Raw genomic sequence first — 19206 nt, 5'->3', positions numbered from 1 at the left:
ATCAGTCTGGAAGAAGATTTGCGAGGCTTAGGACGGGGTCAGATCGAGTAGGCCCCACTCAATATATCAGGATTGGTAAAATCTGCCACCTGAATACGTCCTAGGCCAAACTACTTCACCTACTCAGCCCACGCCGAGAGAAGAGGTTCCAGGGGGTCGTCATTCACCATCGAGGACCAGGATCAACCACCGAGTCATCCGACAACGGAGACAAGGGGAGGCCTGGACTTCACGAGACGTCACCTCGGGGAATCATCTACCCTCAAGATCTTCTCCTTGGTATGTCAAAATTCAATTATAACTTCCAGGACCAAAATTTAGAAGTTAAATTTTAAAGAAGATAAATTTAAATGATATAAAAAGGGTCTAAGCTAAATAACTACAATTCATTCAAATTGAACGTAACTTAAAATAAAATTAAAAACCTAAAGAAATCGATGATATAAATCATAAATAATTATAAATAAATAATTTCCTGCTAAATAAAAACAACAACAATATAGCCTTAAAGGTTAAACCTGTAAAATAATGTTTTTGATATAAGTAAGTTCTCATTTAATATATTATTTTCAAACGTTTATTTTGGTAATTTGCTAAATTGTGAATAGTCTTTGTTTGTAAGGTGTATTAATTTTATAGAATTTCATATTATGATTGTGTTTTAAGTTTTGTGAACTGGACTTTGGCCAAATGGCAAAGATGTAGATTAGTAGCATTTTATGAATATCTTATTTTTATGTAAAAGGGTTTAATTAATTAAGATCAAGTCGTTTTACATTTGGATTATATTTATCACTTTTAAACTTATACAGGGTGTCCCGGAACTCTCTACCAATATTTTAGGGCATTGCTCCTGGATAAGAAACATAACTAAATATCATATTTAAACTGTCCGGAAGTCCTTAGTTACTCACACAGCCACCATTTTGTTTTTTTCAGTTATTAATTTTTTTCTAAAGAATGGTTAAACAAACGAAATGGAAACTTTGCACAGACATTTATGACAACTAGACAAAGCTGCCAACAAATTATCACGATTTTTCAAATTCATAAAACAAAATGGCGGCCATTTAAAATTTTTGTAAAATCAATGGTTTTTGAGATATTTAAGAAAGAAAATTTTAAATGGCCACCATTTTGTTTTATGAATTTGAAAAATCTTCATAATTTTTTTGTAGCTTTGTGTAGTTGTCATAAATGTTTGTGCAAAGTTTCCATTTCGTATGTTTAACCATTCTTTAGAAAAAAAATAATAACTGAAAAAAACAAAATGGCGGCTGTGTGAGTAACTAAGGACTTCCGGACAATTTAAATATGATATTTAGGTACGTTTCTTACCCAGGATCAATGCCCTAAAATATTGGTAGAGAGTTCCGGGACACCCTGTATATGTGTTCAATTCTCTTTCAATACTGGGGTCCCAAAAATATTAAATTCCTTTGGTAATTTGATTTATTGATTATTATATATATATATATATATATTGTGTTTTAAAGGGTTATAAATTAGACTAAATAGTGAAATAAAATTTAGTAACTCATACAATGAATCAGTTCCTGAGTATTCTCACGTATGCCAAGCGAGTTTACTAAGCTTAGTTGTCATTTTGTATTCTTCTTATTTAAAGTAACAAGAAAAGACCCCACAAGTTTACAGTATGTTTTCAGGATCTTTTTTATGGTTTTTATAAATGTAGAATTCTTCTTTAATGAATAATTTCTCTTTGTTTGATTCAAATTCAATTACTGATCAATTGTTTTCTATGTTTTAATATTTATTTATGATTAGTTTTTAGTAAGAGTTCTGCGTAGTTCGATTTCATACTTGTCGAATTTTTAGTTTTAAATGCCTGTATATGTTCTTGGAATCCACATTTGAAGCTTCTACTAGTTTGGCCAATATAATATTTGTAAAAATTTTGTAAATGCCCCTTCTTTTAAATTTTGATGATTCTTCAGTTATTTGTTGATGTTTGGAAACTTTTGAATTAATAATCTTAAAGACGTTGTTTTTTGTTCTATATGTTGAATTGTAATTTGTTTTAGATAAGGTTTTCCCTATTTCTTTAATTAATTTATGAGTTATGACGGAGACATAAGTATTCTTTTTCTAATTTCTCTTCTTTTTTCTTTTGATTCTTAATTTTTTTCTTTATCATATTATCAATAAGATTGTCCTTATATCCATTTTCGGCTGCAATATATTTTATTATCTTCTCTTTTCTTTTTCAAAATATGTTTTGTTTAGGGGAAAAGTAATTATTCTGTAAATCATAGAATGAAATGCTGCCATTTTATGTTGCCAAGGGTGGTTTGATGATTTTGGAATTATTAATTTAGTAGTGGTTGTTTTTCTAAAAATATCAAATGAGTGTTTTTCGTCAATTTTTGGGATTGTTAAGTCTAGATAATTGATTTTTCCTTGTTGGGCATCTTTGGTAAACTTTATATTTTTAGATATAGAATTTATGTATGTTAGAAGGGTGTCACTCTCAGTTTCGGATACTTCAAATAAGCAAATACCTAATCAATGTACCTGTACCAATATATTATCTTATTTTTCATGGGGTTTGAATTGTTTATAATTTTGTTTGTTTCTAAATAATTCATATATAAATCTGCTAATAAGCCAGAAAGAGGGCTACCCATTGCAAGTCCATCATTTTGTTTGTAATATTTGTTATTGTATTCTAAATAATTTTGTTCCAAAGTAATTTTTGTGAGATTGATGATGTCTTTTATTTCATTTTGTTTTAGAGATTTGTTTCTTAGTAACTCTTCTTGTATGATATTAATTGTTTCTTTGATTGGGGTATTTGAATATATGTTTACAATATCGAAGGAAATAAATATTGAATTTTGTGAAATAAATATGTTTTTCCTACAGTCACCCGAAAAAGTTGGTTTCCTTGTACTGTTTATAGTACATAAAGCTGCTAATTGCTGCATATTTATACTTTGTCATACGGTTTATACTTTGTCGTATGGTTTATACTTTGTCGTACGGTTTATACTTTGGCGCACATCAGGATTCCAGCGAAACAACACAAAACAGCGTGGTTCTATTATGCACGTAATCCGTGTACGCTTGGAGATAGGTTGGCAACACTTAATGATAATAATACTATGAGCAGCTGATTGACTATTATAACTACGATTTAACCTGTCATTTCGTGTTTATAGTTTATGTTCTCTTTTCGGTATTTCTAAACTTTCTGGACTTTTCTTTCAAACGTTTTTAAAAAATTTCTACAATCTTAATAAACAAGAAAATACCTTTAAAGCATTTTTTTAGGCCCGAAAACCACTGCAAATTACAAAAATATACGGAACTATTTTCTCAAGTCGCGGAGCACATTGCTTGCCGAGAAAAAAATAGTGGAGTCGTACGGACCGGGGACTATTTTCTCTAGGGCACCTATTTGTGTTGCCAGCTGAACCTAAAAACGTGTTGTATAGTGTTTGAAAGACTAATTATATAAATGCTTTATAGTGACTGTAGGAAAATATAATGTGGAACACGAGTGCAAAAGGCCTTTGCTGCACTCAAGATCATTGATATTGTATATTGTGATATTGATATTGTATTTTATTTTTTCCCCATAATGTTATCATAGGAATGTGGGTATGCTTGTGTTCTATCCTTAAAAATTTTTTAAAATGAAGTTTTTGGCCGTTGTGCAATACTTTTCAACTGGAAAACCGATATACCAACTTTTATTAGGATGTGTTTAAAATTAAGCTAAATATACAATTTTGTTTATTTCACTTAATTTTAAAAAAGTTTGATATTTTACAATATTTTAGATTTTGACAAAAATAATCCCAATTAAAGGTATACATAAATTCACATTTCCTTATCCCCCGTTAAATTCTACAACTTTTGGTAAAGTTGAATGGTTACTACATGAAGAGCTCTCAAAAACAAAAAATAATTTTTAATCTAGATTTTTTTGAAAATATTTTATTTTTAAACTTCTTTTTTTCAGTCATAACCAACATGTTTGCCCAAAATAGTAATGAAATCTCTTTGAAATTTAATATTCTATCTATCAATGCAAATTTTATCAAAATATCTTGTAGATTTTTCAATCTAGAGGGCAAAACGTTCAACAGGTACACTAAAAACCTAAAAAAACCCTATTTTTACGTATAACTAGAAAACGAGTGAGTTTAGGACATCTTAAAGAAGACTTTTTGCTAGTTTTAACCCCAGGATACATTTCCTGAAGTTTGTCAGGGTTCCCGTGAAACACCCTGTATATATATATATATATATATATATATATAAATAGCCTATATGAATTCGAACGGATGGTTTTTTTTTCGTCTCGAGTTTTTATTGAAATCGGATCATTTTTGCTCGAGTTATCGTGCTGACGGACACACACATTTATATATATATATATATATATATGAATTTGAACGGATGGTGTTTTTCGTCTCTAGGGACCTCAAAACGAAAAGTAAATAGGTCCCGGGTCCAGGTCTTTCCATGAGTACTACGGTAATAGCTTATTCCCTATAGGGGAAATTCGCTAAAAACCAAAATAAAGCTCATTTTCTACTTTTTGGGACTTAGTAATAATTGTTAATTTAATGAAATAGTGGAATCATAAGGTTTTTATTTTCTTTAGAATTTCTAATAAAGCTGGGGTTTCTGTTTTCTCTTGCGGAGGATCGCAAAAAAAACAAAATCCTGAACCGTTTAAGATATTTTGATAAATAAAAAATCTAAATAAAGCTAGTTTTTCCCTCTTGCCTCAACATCAAGTAATATGCAGTGAAAAGCTACAATAAGGGGGGTGGTGTAAACTTATCCTAGATCAAGGGGGAAGTGTACACCCCAAACATCATTCACGGAAAAAATTCTCAAAAACACAAAATTCATACATTTAACATAATAAAAATACCCCCGCCGCAGCAAACCTGCAGACTAAGCGAATTTCCATTTGACTGATTTGATTTTCAATCAAATCTATTCAAAAAATAACATTAGGTTTAACGAGCACCTAGGTTTGCTGCCTACAGGGTAATAAAGTGTGTTTTTTTAGTAAAATATTAACAGCTTAGTATAAAATAAATAGATTGGGCAAGTTTGATCCAAATATATGCATAAACAAGCAAACTACAAGAGTTTACTTATTCTCCATAAGAATAACATGGGAATTTTTAATTTACAATTTTCTCCGTAACCAATAACCATATAAAAACACTTCAATATACTGAACTATTTGTTTTTTTAAGCTCTTCAAAATGGTTTAGAGGAAATTTGGGAAATCTTATGTTTTAAGGGTCAAAAATGAGAAAAACCAATTTTTACCCCATAAATCCCCCCATAAAACCCCGTTCCCATGGTCCGATCATGCTGGTTAGCGAACTCGTTCAAATAAACGTAGGTTTACACGTTTGTACCAAATTTTTATTGAAATCGGATCATTTTTGCTCGAGTTATCGTGCTGACGGACACACACACACATATATATATATATATATATATATATATATATATATATATATATATGAATTTGAACGGATGGTGTTTTTGGCTTCTAGGGACATCAAAATGAAAAAGTAAATCGGTCCCGGGACTAAGTCTTACCATGAGACCTACGGTAATTGCTTATTCCCTATAGGGAAATTCCCTAATATTCCCTATAGGGAAATTCCCTAAAACCACATATACAAAATATTCCAAAGAATTTGACCCTAAATGAAATTATTATTTTGATTAAATTTTCTTTCCCTTGGTTGACTTTAGAAATTGAGGTAGGTCTAGTCCAAAATGGATGCTAAAGGAGTCTATAGTTTTAGTTTAACCCTAGCAGTGGCCAATGTTAGAAGTGGGGAATGGCCATTGGCCAACCCATTTTGGCGATTTTGCAAAGCTTTTTTTGAAAATTCGTAAAAATTCAACCGTACAAGTAAACCTAGCCAACCTTATATTCATTTTGTTTGGAAAGAACAGGAGAATCTATATTTCGGCCGCTTAGAAAGCAACCTCCTCCAGCATTGGTTTAGCATAAGCGCGCAGGTCGTTTTCTAAGCGGCCGAACTATAGAAATATTTTTTTCTACAGATTTTTTTTGGGAAATTCATTATATTTATTTTGTAGACAATCTTATTCCCTACACATAGAAATATATAACATGTTAGGAAAATATTTTTTTATAAGTTTTTAGGGCGAAATATAATAACAAACGGAGAACTGAAAAAATTGAAAACCGTACAGTTTTAGTTTGTGTTGTAAAAAGTTATATAATATATCTACTTACTAATAATGATATATACATGTTTGTAAAGCTAATAAAGTAAGGAATCCAAAAAAGTCATAAAGTTCATGGTAAAAATATTTTTTTATTTATAAATAAAATAATGTTTTGTATTTTAGCGATTATGTGAAAAAAACTCATAGTATTTAGTATAAAACTTTTGTACCAAATGTTTTTACTTCAAACCAACATAATCATCTTGTAGTGTATATTCAATTACCTACATAAAAATGTATAAACACGTTGGGTAACAATTTTTTATTCTACGTGTTAGGGGCATAATAATATAAATAAACGGAAAACCGCAAAGAAAAATACAACCTTTTATAAACATAATTTCACACTATTCAGTAAATATTCATGCATAATAAAATGCATAAATAACGAATTTAGTAATAAATCGTGGATAAAACGAGAGCGAAAACTCACCGGCAACAACACGCTATGGCGACGCATTGGCGAATACAAGGGACTTTGTGTATGAGACCTTGACAATAGTGACACAATTTCGTCGTCTTAGCGAGAGAAAACGGAAATAACCGTGAGTGCAGGGCTGCCACCATCACACGCTACATTTCTTCCTTTTCAAAATGACATATTATATGACAAATAATAATAACTTACACTGTATGTAATTCGTATTTCCCGTACTAGCGTATTACGCTGGTTGGCCATTTGTTATAAATTTTGAAAACAGCTGTTTTCATAAAATCTTACCTGTTGAGCAATTAATATTTCGTTCTGAATATCAATACCACAATGAAGATCAAATCAATGGCTATCCTGTGGTACCACCCGCAAAATCCCAAGACGAAAATTACCCGAGCAGGATAATACCAAACAAGTCGTATTTTGACAGTTCCCAAGTGTCAGCTGAAAAAGTCGTGCCGCGCCAAAAATTCATTTGATTTCTAATCGTCGTGACATTGTTATACAGGGTGGTAATAAAGTCCGAAGACAGTTAAATATTTTCTAAACGACAACAGATAAATCAATAAGATTTTGTACATCAACACCACACCTAAAAATCTACTTTTTTAATGAAATATCAATTTTCTGTCATATCATGGGGACATCCCGCAAGGAGTCAGAAGAAAATCTTAAATAGAAGCATAGGTTGACATGTACATCAAATTAAAGGTCTTCACTAGCAGAATATAATGCCGCAAATTTGAACTCAGACGAACAACCGAGCCAAGAATGACAGTTGTTCAAAGATTCATTTAATTTGCATTGCTATTATACACTTGCTCCTCAGGGGGCACAGCCCTAGGAATCGGAATAGGTCGATATGCACATCAAATTAAAGGTCTTACATGTATGGTGTGTAAATTCTGTAGGTATGCGAATCGGACGTAAACTATTTCCCGTTTCGAAATTCTTAATATAAATTCGAAATTTCTATTATAAATCATAGTTTATTTACTTGATATGTTGTTACTAGAGGCTGAAGATGAGTTTTGATGTAAACTTGAAATATACCTCGACATTTTTTAGTAAATTGTGATTAATTAATTTTAGTGATGAGTAACCGACAACTTAAGAATAACATAAAAATGGCAGTCGTTCAAAGATTCAAAATGGCAGATTCAAGAAACCTTTGAACGGCTGCCATTTTGCGCAGGATCAACCTTTTGAAGTGCGGTTTGCGGCATTGTATTCTACTAAAAAATACCTTTCATTTGATGTGCATATTGACCTATGCTTCTATTTAAGATTTTCTTCCGATTCCTCGTGGGTCGTCCCCCTGAAGAGTTATTGGATCACTGATTATGTGATAAGATAAAGTTTTATGCTCTGTAACTTTGTACCAAGTATTGTAGCTCTATCTACATTATTTTTTAAAATATTTAACTGTCTTCGGACTTTATTACCACCCTGTATAACTGCTACAGGGTTTGTTTATATAATAAAATTAAAGTTCAGACTGTGTTCTTTTGAATGGTATATATAATTGTTCATATCAGAGTTTTTTATAAACGGTTTTTTCACCATTAAAAAGATTTCGGCCCATACTAGTGTATTACGCTGGTGGCCATTCTAGGCGTCACGGCGAACGAGCGTATTACGCTCGTTGGCCACTGCTAGGGTTAATAATGAAATGGAAAGTTGTCACCAATCTTCTATAAGTAATTTGTCTTCAGCATTAGGCTATATAATTCTTCTTTCTTCAATGTGGTGTTCAATATTATATAAGTAATAATCTATTTTTAATTTAAATTTCACAATTTAGTTTAGCACAACTGTAATGATTATTAGTTGATCTGTTCTTCTTGGAAACGTTTGCTAAACTGTTCATTGTTGTGAATCATTTCTTCATTTTTTCATGGGGTTCACATACTTAAAACATGTGTTGAATTTTATTTATAATCTTAAAGAACCTAGAAGCATTGTATTTTAATTGTAGAAATTGTTTTGGAATAATAATTGTGATAAGCAAATGAATAAATATTGATTATAAATTAATTATATATATATGTTGAGAAATATTTTGTAATTAATATTAACACAGGTTTTAGGAATCTTGGCAAATACATTTTTACATTATTTTCATAAGATGAACATAAATATATTAAAATATAAACAAGATTCAGTTTGAAAATTGAATTAATTACTATATTTACAAACAGTGGTTTTTGAGTCATTACATTCTCCTTGCTTTCACGTGTGCTACTACATCATAATCACTATGCACCCCGAACACCCCTTCTGCTGTTGAACATCCCGAAAGCCCTCCTCCCCTTGACAAGGTCCAAGAACCGCCACTGACAACAAATATTATGTTGTTGGTTGATGTTTAATTTACATTAATGATTTAGTGAACAATAGAAATGTATCATCAGTATAAGGTAGTGAAATATTTGCATCACTTTTCTTTAACTTATGTTGTAGGATTCTTCTCTACCAAGTTGAGGTTTAGGTCTAATTGCACCGTACTAGAAGTCTAATCATGCAAATGGGAATTCGATTAGTCAGCAGGTTTGCTGTGACGGGGGTATTATTCCGTCTGCTTTGACAATGCTTAGTCAGATTTTTTGTCATTAGGCACGCCTGTTAGAGAGTGAAGAAGAGCCATTACAGAGAAAAGTTAATGAGTTGACAAATAAAATAGAAAGCTTGCAAAAGGAGCTAAGCAATGAAAGAAAAGATAGAAATGATGAGAAGAAATTAGTTGCAAGACATTTGGCAGAGAAGACAGCCAAGGTTGAGGCTCTGACTAAGGAAGTAGATGATCTTAAAGGGGAGAACCAAGTGATAAAGCACAAACATTCAGTAGCTCTCAGAGTGAGTAGTATCAGCTTTACAAATTATAATGTATCTAACTAAAAATGTGTTGATTCTCGATATCACTTGTACTTGGACGTTGTTATCGGTATCAAGAATCGATTGTCAAAAGTCGATTTCAATACCAATACCCGTCGGTAGATATCGATTGGTATCGAGAATCGATTAATTTATTGTATTGACACATCACTATATCCAATTAGAATAAATGATGTTACTTTTCATTTTTGAACGATTAAGTTTGCATTAGTCTATTGACAAGTAATAGTGATATGTGCACAGTCATTTAGGTACGTAGAATGTCTTTTAAATTTTACATGTTAACAATCAAAATTTCCTTAGTACTTGCTCTTAATTTTTTTTATTAAATTTATGATCGAGTTATATAACAAATAATGGTTAAACATAACCATAAATAAATTGTTAAACATTAACACAATCCTGAGGCTATGAAAATTAATTTTAATTTAGTTTAGTTCCTGGCATACTATCTTCAGCTGCCTATATAACGATATTATTTTTACTTTCTCCCCCCATATGGAGAAAGTACCTATTGTTTTTGTCATAGTGTTTGAGTTTTGAGTCTTCCTTAACCCCAAAAAGTGGGTTTCGAAGTGATGACTGTGTGTGTAGAGTTACAGACTACACCTGTGGTCCAAATTTGATTAAATTTAGTATGAGGGTACTAACCAATGGTACCTTCAGGCATTTTTTTGAAATTATTAGAAATTTTCCATAAAAGCCTTATTTTTTCAAAAACAGCTCAAAAGATTTTGATTTACAGTTTGTATGTTATTTTATTACTCTTAACTAAATAGTACATGCTGTAAAAATTACAGTTAAAAATGTATAGACATTTTTGTGATTTTACCCTTACTCCCAATGCTTACCCATTATAAGAGATGTCAACAAGCTAATTGGAAAATATATGTCTCGATTTGCTGATACCGATAATTAAATTACTGTTTTTTCCAATAGGAGTTACATCGTGAGGTTGCACAGTGTCGCAGGAGGCTAGAGCAGTATGAGGTTAGTAGTGGAAGTGATTCTATGTGTCTGGGGTCTAGAGCCAGCTCTTGTAATTCTCTCAATGATGCTGCCTCTACAATAAGTAATGTGACTCTCAATGAAAATATTCAGGTAATGTAAAACCACTTCTCATTTTATTAACAAATTTCAATTATTTTGTTTGTGACAATTGTTAAGTTCTTAAATACAAATACACAGTCCCACAAATTTGGCATTCGATTAACCTGTTATCTAAATGTTTTTGGAAACCAAGTTTTTGGCACTGTACTGTAACCATAAACAATTTATCGAGGACCAAACTTAACATTATAATAGAATCTAGACGTCTAACATCTAACATTATTTTTTTAGGCTCTGTGTTTTTCTGAGAAGCATATATTTGTGTGACTTATTGACTTTATGTATTAAATGCAGCCAGAACCCAACAAACAGACTATGATTGAACGTATTCTGAGACTACAGAGGGACAACGTCAGACTGCGGGAGAAGGTAGATTTCCTGGAGGAGCACAGCAAACAGCTGGTTAGTGAGATGCAGAAGAAGACAAGGGTGCTTCAGGGCTACATTTTGCGAGAGGAGGCCGGGGCATTGTCATCACGAGCCATGGACCTCAACAAGGTAATAGGCCAACTGTACAGATTTGAAATGGTTTGAGCTCAATCTAGTCAGACGAAAGTAGGTCAAGTCTTTCTGAACCAAATAGAAATTTGTTTAATGAAACTCGTGTTTTACCTCTTTATTAGGAACTATGTAGCTGTTTCCAGTTAATAATATTAGCTATATTTCAATATAATTTAATAATATAAATAAACTTTTAACTTGTCACTACAAAAAAAGGAAAATTTAAGAGTATGTTAAATTAACAAATGAAAAATGTTCTGCCCAATACTGTTTTAATAAAGGTTTTAACAGAGTACAGAATACTGACTGACGGACCAGTTAATACTTTCATCTTACTTTTGACTAGTTAAAGGAGAAACTCTTCCCATACTATGTTTTTGTTAACACTCTAACATAAGCCAGATGACATTGGTTTTGTTGTTCATTAACCCTTATTTTTAGTTTATCAAAAGCGTGGCATCTTGACATTGCTACGTACAATGCCCCATGGTGAAAGCATGGCGCTGGCAGATAAAGACCAACTTTTTTTGTAATTATTTAGTATGTCTACATTGGGATAGGATGTAATTTTAGATGTCTACTTACAGTTTTTTCCACGCTGAATCCAATTAAGTTATACTATTAAATCACTGGAGACTTGGCTCCCACATCCTTTCTTCACCAAGGTTTTACCAAAAAGCACATTTCTTTTCATTTGTTGCTGGTTTACTTCAACAATGCAACACTAACACCTGGTAATTACTATACAAGGAATATTTATGACCTAGGCACTTCTATATTTAATGTTTAGTATATTATTGTTAAATACAGTTATCTTATTAGCCCTTAATTTTATTACTAATTACATTTATATATAATTTATCATATAATTATTTGCCATGATTATTTCTTGAATAAATATTGGTGATTCTTAAAGATAATTTAGTTACAATTATCAACATGTCATTTTCATACAGGTTAATAGGCCTACATATGAGGTTAATTATATTTACATATAGTCATGTTTTATCTCAACTTATTCCAGTGCATGGTGCAGTATTTTTTTGCAGCTGAGAGCTTAGTTTGGCTGACCAAAATTTTGCTACGCCTAGAATTTACGGGTTAGTTATTACATATTTTATTATTTAAGAACAAGGAACAGTTCTATTTCATCCACTCAACGTCATTAATATTTGTTTCAAGGCTGCTAATTTAGGATGGGCCAAGTTAAAAACTAGGGTGAGTATTGTATTAAAATTCATTGTGTAGCCCCAGAACTGTTAAATTAGACTATTATTTAAGTACATACAGTTCAGCTGAAGATGATTTCAAGGTATGTATACGTACGGTAACACTTGAGAAGTTGAGTGTGTCAGCACATTTCTTTCTTGTTATTTTTCACAATTAAAAAATATTACAACAAAATTTAATAATAAACTTGTAAAGTTCTGCTAGTCCTCAGATTGGATACTAAAATAAAATAGTAAAGCTTACATTGTAAAGTATACTATAAAAATAGTACCATTCGGAAGATATAAGTAATGCCAAACAAAAACGGACATAAAGCACACATACCATGAAATAAAAATTACCCCTTTAGCTTTCCCTGTTTTGCCTTAGTCACAGTAAGATCTTCAATATTGCTTTCAATCTGCTGACACCTTAGACATCACCTAGACAGGATTCTATGAACGTTGCTGCATAATACTCAATGGATTGCGCTCAGATTGAAAAACAAGACGTCACTATACCTCGCTCTGTCCACCAGGAGTGGCAATGACAAAAGCCTCTGTACAAAGGCATGACTCACCCTAGTGCCAAGCGTCAATCTCGCTTGCGTTTTGCTATGTTTGTTTTGTCTGAATATTAAGAAGAAAATTGACTGTAAGGAAGCTTTACAAACAAATTTAATCAATTGATCAATCGATGTTGACAGACTGATGTAGCCAAACACAGAGGTAACATGGTGTCAGTGTATGGATCCATCTATGCTAGTAGGCCCTATGACCAAAACATTTCCCTACATGTATTATATACACCTGTGTTCTAAGCTTGTCCCATGTTGACAGACTAATGTAGCCAAACACAGAGGTAACATGGTGTCAGTGTATGGATCCATCTATGCTAGTAGGCCCTATGACCAAAACATTTCCCTACATGTATTATATACACCTGTGTTCTAAGCTTGTCCCATGTTGACAGACTAATGTAGCCAAACACAGAGGTAACATGGTGTCAGTGTATGGATCCATCTATGCTAGTAGGCCCTATGACCAAAACATTTCCCTACATGTATTATATACACCTGTGTTCTAAGCTTGTCCCATGTTGACAGACTAAGGTAGCCAAACACAGAGGTAACATGGCGTCAGTGTATGGATCCCATGGCCCCCACAAGGGTGGGGCTGGTGCAACTCTGGTCACAGGGCCCGGGCCCTCAGGGGGCCCGGGCCTACCCATTTTTTTCCCCCATTGAAGATCTAAAAAATTCTTTACTTTTGGAGTTTTAAAAATATGAAAGATTGTAGGCCTAATAATTTTGACCTAAGTTTTCTTCCCAATTCGCTCGGTATAATACTGTACTAAAGCATGGATTGGATAGCATCGGCATCGACAGCATCGGTCATTCTCGGCATTACTCGTGCACATTCGTTTTTCTCTGTGACTACTCGCGCAAGTTCGGCAGCTCAGGCATCCACTCCCAAAAAATGTAGTATTGTTAAAATTCTTGATGAAAATTGTCACTGAATAAAATATGATTTCATTGGTGTAAGCTGTTAAACTCGATTTACGTAAGTTTTTTTCCTACTCCATATTACAAAGTACAATTATAGCAGTTAAGATAGCCAAACCCTTTTACAGGGAAATAAAAAGGACAAAATATTAATAGGCATGGAGCTTTTGTGTATTGATATAATAGTTTTAATTGCTGAATTCCTGTAATTTTAAGTCTTGTAAAACTCATTGAAGAACTCTTTTCTTCCCTAAAAAAGGCTGCAAAAGTGCCATTTACCACTCACAAATTTAATACCTAGATTGCCTTAAAAACTCACTAAAATACATGACATTTTCAAAATTTTCCCGGGGGAGAACCCTCGGACCCCCCCTCTACGCTGGGGGGTATTTCATACCCCCTCGACCCCCCGGTTGGTAGGGGGGCCCGAGCCAGATCCTGGTAACAGGGCCCACAATTAAATGTGGGGGCCATGATGGATCCATCTATGCTAGTAGGCCCTATGACCAAAACATTAGCCTACCCTACATGTATACACACCTGTGTTCTAAGCTTGTCCCATGTTGACAGACTGATGTAGCCAAACACAGAGGTAACATGGTGTCAGTGTATGGATCCATCTATGCTAGTAGGCCCTATGACCAAAACATTTCCCTACATGTATTATATACACCTGTGCTCTAAGCTTGTCCCATGTTGACAGACTGAGGTAGCCAAACACAGAGGTATGGTGTCAGTGTATGGATCCATCTATGCTAGTAGGCCCTATGACCAAAACATTTCCCTACATGTATTATATACACCTGTGTTCTAAGCTTGTCCCATGTTGACAGACTAATGTAGCCAAACACAGAGGTAACATGGTGTCAGTGTATGGATCCATCTATGCTAGTAGGCCCTATGACCAAAACATTTCCCTACATGTATTATATACACCTGTGTTCTAAGCTTGTCCCATGTTGACAGACTAATGTAGCCAAACACAGAGGTAACATGGTGTCAGTGTATGGATCCATCTATGCTAGTAGGCCCTATGACCAAAACATTTCCCTACATGTATTATATACACCTGTGTTCTAAGCTTGTCCCATGTTGACAGACTAATGTAGCCAAACACAGAGGTAACGTGGTGTCAGTGTATGGATCCATCTATGCTAGTAGGCCCTATGACCAAAACATTTCCCTACATGTATTATATACACCTGTGTTCTAAGCTTGTCCCATGTTGACAGACTAATGTAGCCAAACACAGAGGTAACGTGGTGTCAGTGTATGGATCCATCTACACTAGTTGGCCCTATGGTCAAAACATTAGCCTACCCTACATATACACACCTGTGCTCTAAGCTTGTCCCATGTTGACAGACTGAGGTAGCCAAACACAGAGGTAACATGGTGTCAGTGTATGGATCCATCTACACTAGTTGGCCCTATGGTCAAAACATTAGCCTACCCTACATATACACACCTGTGCTCTAAGCTTGTCCCATGTTGACAGACTAATGTAGCCAAACACAGAGGTATCATGGCGTCAGTGTGTAGATCCATCTACACTAGTTGGCCCTATGGTCAAAACATTAGCCTACCCTACATATACACACCTGTGCTCTAAGCTTGTCCCATGTTGACAGACTGAGGTAGCCAAACACAGAGGTAACATGGTGTCAGTGTATGGATCTATCTATGCTAGTAGGCCCTATGACCAAAACATTTCCCTACATGTATACACACCTGTGTACTAAGCTTGTCCCATGTTGACAGACTAAGGTAGCCAAACACGGAGGTATCATGGCGTCAGTGTGTAGATCCATCTACACTAGTTGGCCCTATGGTCAAAACATTAGCCTACCCTACATATACACACCTGTGCTCTAAGCTTGTCCCATGTTGACAGACTGAGGTAGCCAAACACGGAGGTATCATGGCGTCAGTGTATGGATCCAAGGCTGTTGACGACTCTATGACTCTTGACCTCAGTTTGGAGATCAACCGCAAGCTCCAAGCCGTACTTGAGGATACTCTACTGAAAAATATCACTCTAAAGGTACTCAAATCCAGCTTAGTTTAGATTTGTTATTAATTTTATTTGTTTTATTTTAACTTTTCTATATTCTTAGCAAATGTAAAGTCAAAACAATCGGTACCCAATCATTAATGTTTTGAGTATTACTATTAGGAAGGGCAAAGACGTTCTTATTTTTAGTATCTATATAATTAATACGCTACATGAAACTTTGTCGCTTAAACTCCTCCGCCATTTCTTAACCGATTTTATCCATTGACGTCTCATTGGAAAGAGCATGACGTGTAGATTTGAAAACTGGCCTTACATTTTTGAAAAAGTCCCTTGGGCTCTGCCCCAGTGGCTTTGAAAGTTCCCATGTTATCCTTATGAAGAACATAATTGTTTACATTTTGATCAGCTGTATAATTTAATTGCTGTTATTTATTTTTCAATTCAACGAAACGCATTTGGTACATTTAATGATTTTGTTGAAATTAAATATTTACTACTTTAATTTACATTTGTACATATTACAATGTAAAAAACGAGAAAGCCTGAGCAATTTGATATATTTTACCAAATAAGAAAAATGAATTGACATGGTACTGTATTTCTTGAGCAATCATTGCAAGTGTTGAAATTAAAGAAAATAACTATTGTTGATACAGGAAAGAATAATTGTATTTAGACATTTTGCTATGTTCACATCTTACAAACTCATATTATTTCTTTATATGACAAAGCTGCATTAATAATAATAGCACAGCTGTAAAAAAAAAAAAACATAGAGGAAAATTATTGAAATGATAATCACATATCTTAACACTTTCCCTCATTTAAAGAATTTTTAAGTTACTAGTTAAGTCCCATAGCTTGCCACAAAGTCTTCAGTCTTGGCTTGTGAAGAGGTTTGGTCATACAGTCTGCCAGTTGGAACTCAGCTGGTACATGGTTAACCTTGACTTGTCCTTCCGCTACAAGCTCCCTGATGAAGAAATGTCTGATTTTGATATGCTTAGTTCTTCTGTGGTTTTCAGGGTTTTCAGCTAACCGTGTTGTTGCTACGTTGTCGATGTTGAGAACTGGCACACTCTTCAGTGTAGTGACCTCTTCCAAAAGTCGTTTCAGCCAAACGATTTCACGACAGGCTTCACTCGCTGCAGCAATTTCAGCTTCAGTGCTTGAGATTGCCACGCTCGATTGTTTCTGACTTAGCCAGGCGATTACTCCTCCTCCAAATTACGACTCCTGTTGTAGAACGTCCGGTCGATGAGTCTCCAGCATGGTCAGCATCGCTGAAGCACTCCAAAACATGGTTGTTTTCTTTGGACTGGTATTCTATTCCGTAGTCGATCGTTCCTTTCAGGTATCGCAGTATCCTCTTCACCCTTATGAAGTCTTCGTGAGACGGGTTTTCAAGAGTACGCGATGCTTTACTCACAGCATAGGCTATGTCTGGCCTAGTTGCTGTCATCAGGTACATCAGAGCACCTACAGCTTCTCTGTATGAAAACTTGTCTCTTGAGCTCTCTGCTTTCCCTGCTGGTTGCGTTTCGTTCTCTTTCACGATGGGTGTTGGAGCTGGTTTACAGTCACTCATCTGAAAGCACTCAAGAATTTTCTTTGTATACGCTTTCTGCGATATTCTAACATTTCCGTCACTTTTCTGTTCTATTTCTAGGCCTAAATAGAAAGATGCTGGTTTGGATGTGATTTTGAACTCCTTCGTCAGATGATCCATGAAGTTCTGAAGCATTCCCGTGTTGTTTGTCGCTATAAGCCCGTCATCTACGTACAGCGCTACAATCAGTTTACTTTTTCCATTTTCTTTTATGAACCGACACGGATCAGCATCACTTTTCTTGAATCCTTGAAGTTCCATGAATTTGTTGAATCTGGTACTCCAACAGCGAGGTGACTGTTTCAAACCGTAGAGACTCTTGTTCAGCCTGCACACACAATCTGTACCATCCTTGTATCCTTCAGGCTGTGTCATGTAAATAACTTCATCGACTTGGTTAATAGGTTAATAGGTTAATAGGTACCGCACATCGAATTGTGTTAAACTCAAATGTTCCACTGCTGCTACACTCAGTAGGGATCTGATTGTGCTGAGTCTTGCTACTGGGCTGAAAGTCTGGTTGAAGTCCACTCCTTTCTTCTGCGAGAAACCTCTAACCACCAACCTTGCTTTAAACCTGTCAACTGAACCGTCAGGATTAGTTTTTACTTTGTATAACCACTTGCATGTTATACATTTCTTTCCTGCAGGCAGTTTCTCCAGGGTCCAAGTTTGGTTTTCCTTGTGCGACTTCATTTCACTTTCCATAACTTCTTTCCAGTAGGAAGCTTTTTCACTTCGCATTGCCTCCGTGTATGACTCAGGCTCATTCAGTTCTTGAACATTAGTAACTGCAGTCATGATGTAGTCGTCGAACCTCTTCAGAACATTGATTTCTGATCTGTTTCGTAGATCATAACTGTTCAATTTCTCAGGTAGGTCAGCTTCCACATCGTCTTCATTTTCTTCCGGTTCTTGATAAACGTTATCTTCAACGTCGTATTCTAAGCCTCGGCAGTCGCGTTTTCCTAACTTTTTTCACTTGACAAAGGGATTTGATATTCTTTTGTCTGAAATAAGGGCTCTTCGTTGAAAATAACATCTCTCGATCTCACCAGTGTGTTAGTTTCTTTGACCCAGATACGATAGCCACATTCATCGTACCCAACGAGTATTCCTTTCTGTGCTTTCGTCTGCATCTTTTTCCTCTTTTGTTTTGGTACATGCGGATAACATACACTTCCGATTATCCTTTGATGCTTGATACTAGGTCTTTTTCCAAGCCATAGTTCGTACGGAGATTTTTCAGCTTCTGAAGAAGGGCCGGTGCGGTTGAGGATGTAAGCAGCACAGTTGATCAGTTCTGCCCATAAGCCTTGTGGAAGGGACTCATGGCAGTGCATCATAGCACGAGCTGTTTCCACGATTGTTCGATTTTCCCTCTCACTGCAACCGTTCTGCTCCGGGTGTGTAGGGCATCGTCAGAGTGTGCTTGATTCTTCTGTTCTTCAACATGCTCTTAACTACGCCGTTATCAAACTCTCCGCCATTGTCACTCACCATTTCTTTAACTACATGTCCAGTAGTTTTAGCTGCTGCCAGAAATAGTTTCAGTTTTTCAGAAACTTCCGATTTTTCCTTCATGAAGTGAACATGTCAATACCTGGAATAGTCATCTTTAAACAAAACATAGTACTTGTAGCCTGACATTGAAGACTGAA

General features: G+C 34.7%; 1 protein-coding gene across 1 annotated transcript in view; it reads left to right on the top strand.

Annotated features, from left to right (window-relative positions):
• Positions 1–19206, top strand: part of LOC128983189 (coiled-coil domain-containing protein 186) — a 124919-nt gene that overhangs the window by 89245 nt on the left and 16468 nt on the right. Inside the window, exons 9-13 of the mRNA XM_054402379.1 lie at positions 9317–9556; positions 10535–10696; positions 11000–11203; positions 12389–12424; positions 15814–15963. Of these exons, the coding sequence (XP_054258354.1) occupies positions 9317–9556; positions 10535–10696; positions 11000–11203; positions 12389–12424; positions 15814–15963 (792 nt within the window). The remainder of the gene's footprint in view (positions 1–9316; positions 9557–10534; positions 10697–10999; positions 11204–12388; positions 12425–15813; positions 15964–19206) is intronic.

This window comes from Macrosteles quadrilineatus, unplaced genomic scaffold (genome assembly GCF_028750875.1).
Source record: "Macrosteles quadrilineatus isolate MER2022 unplaced genomic scaffold, UCM_ALF_1.0 Scaffold_1__1_contigs__length_201487025, whole genome shotgun sequence".
NCBI classification, from domain to species: Eukaryota; Metazoa; Arthropoda; class Insecta; order Hemiptera; family Cicadellidae; genus Macrosteles; species Macrosteles quadrilineatus.
Note: the sequence above shows the minus strand (reverse complement) of the source record. Positions and strands in the feature narration are given on the sequence as shown.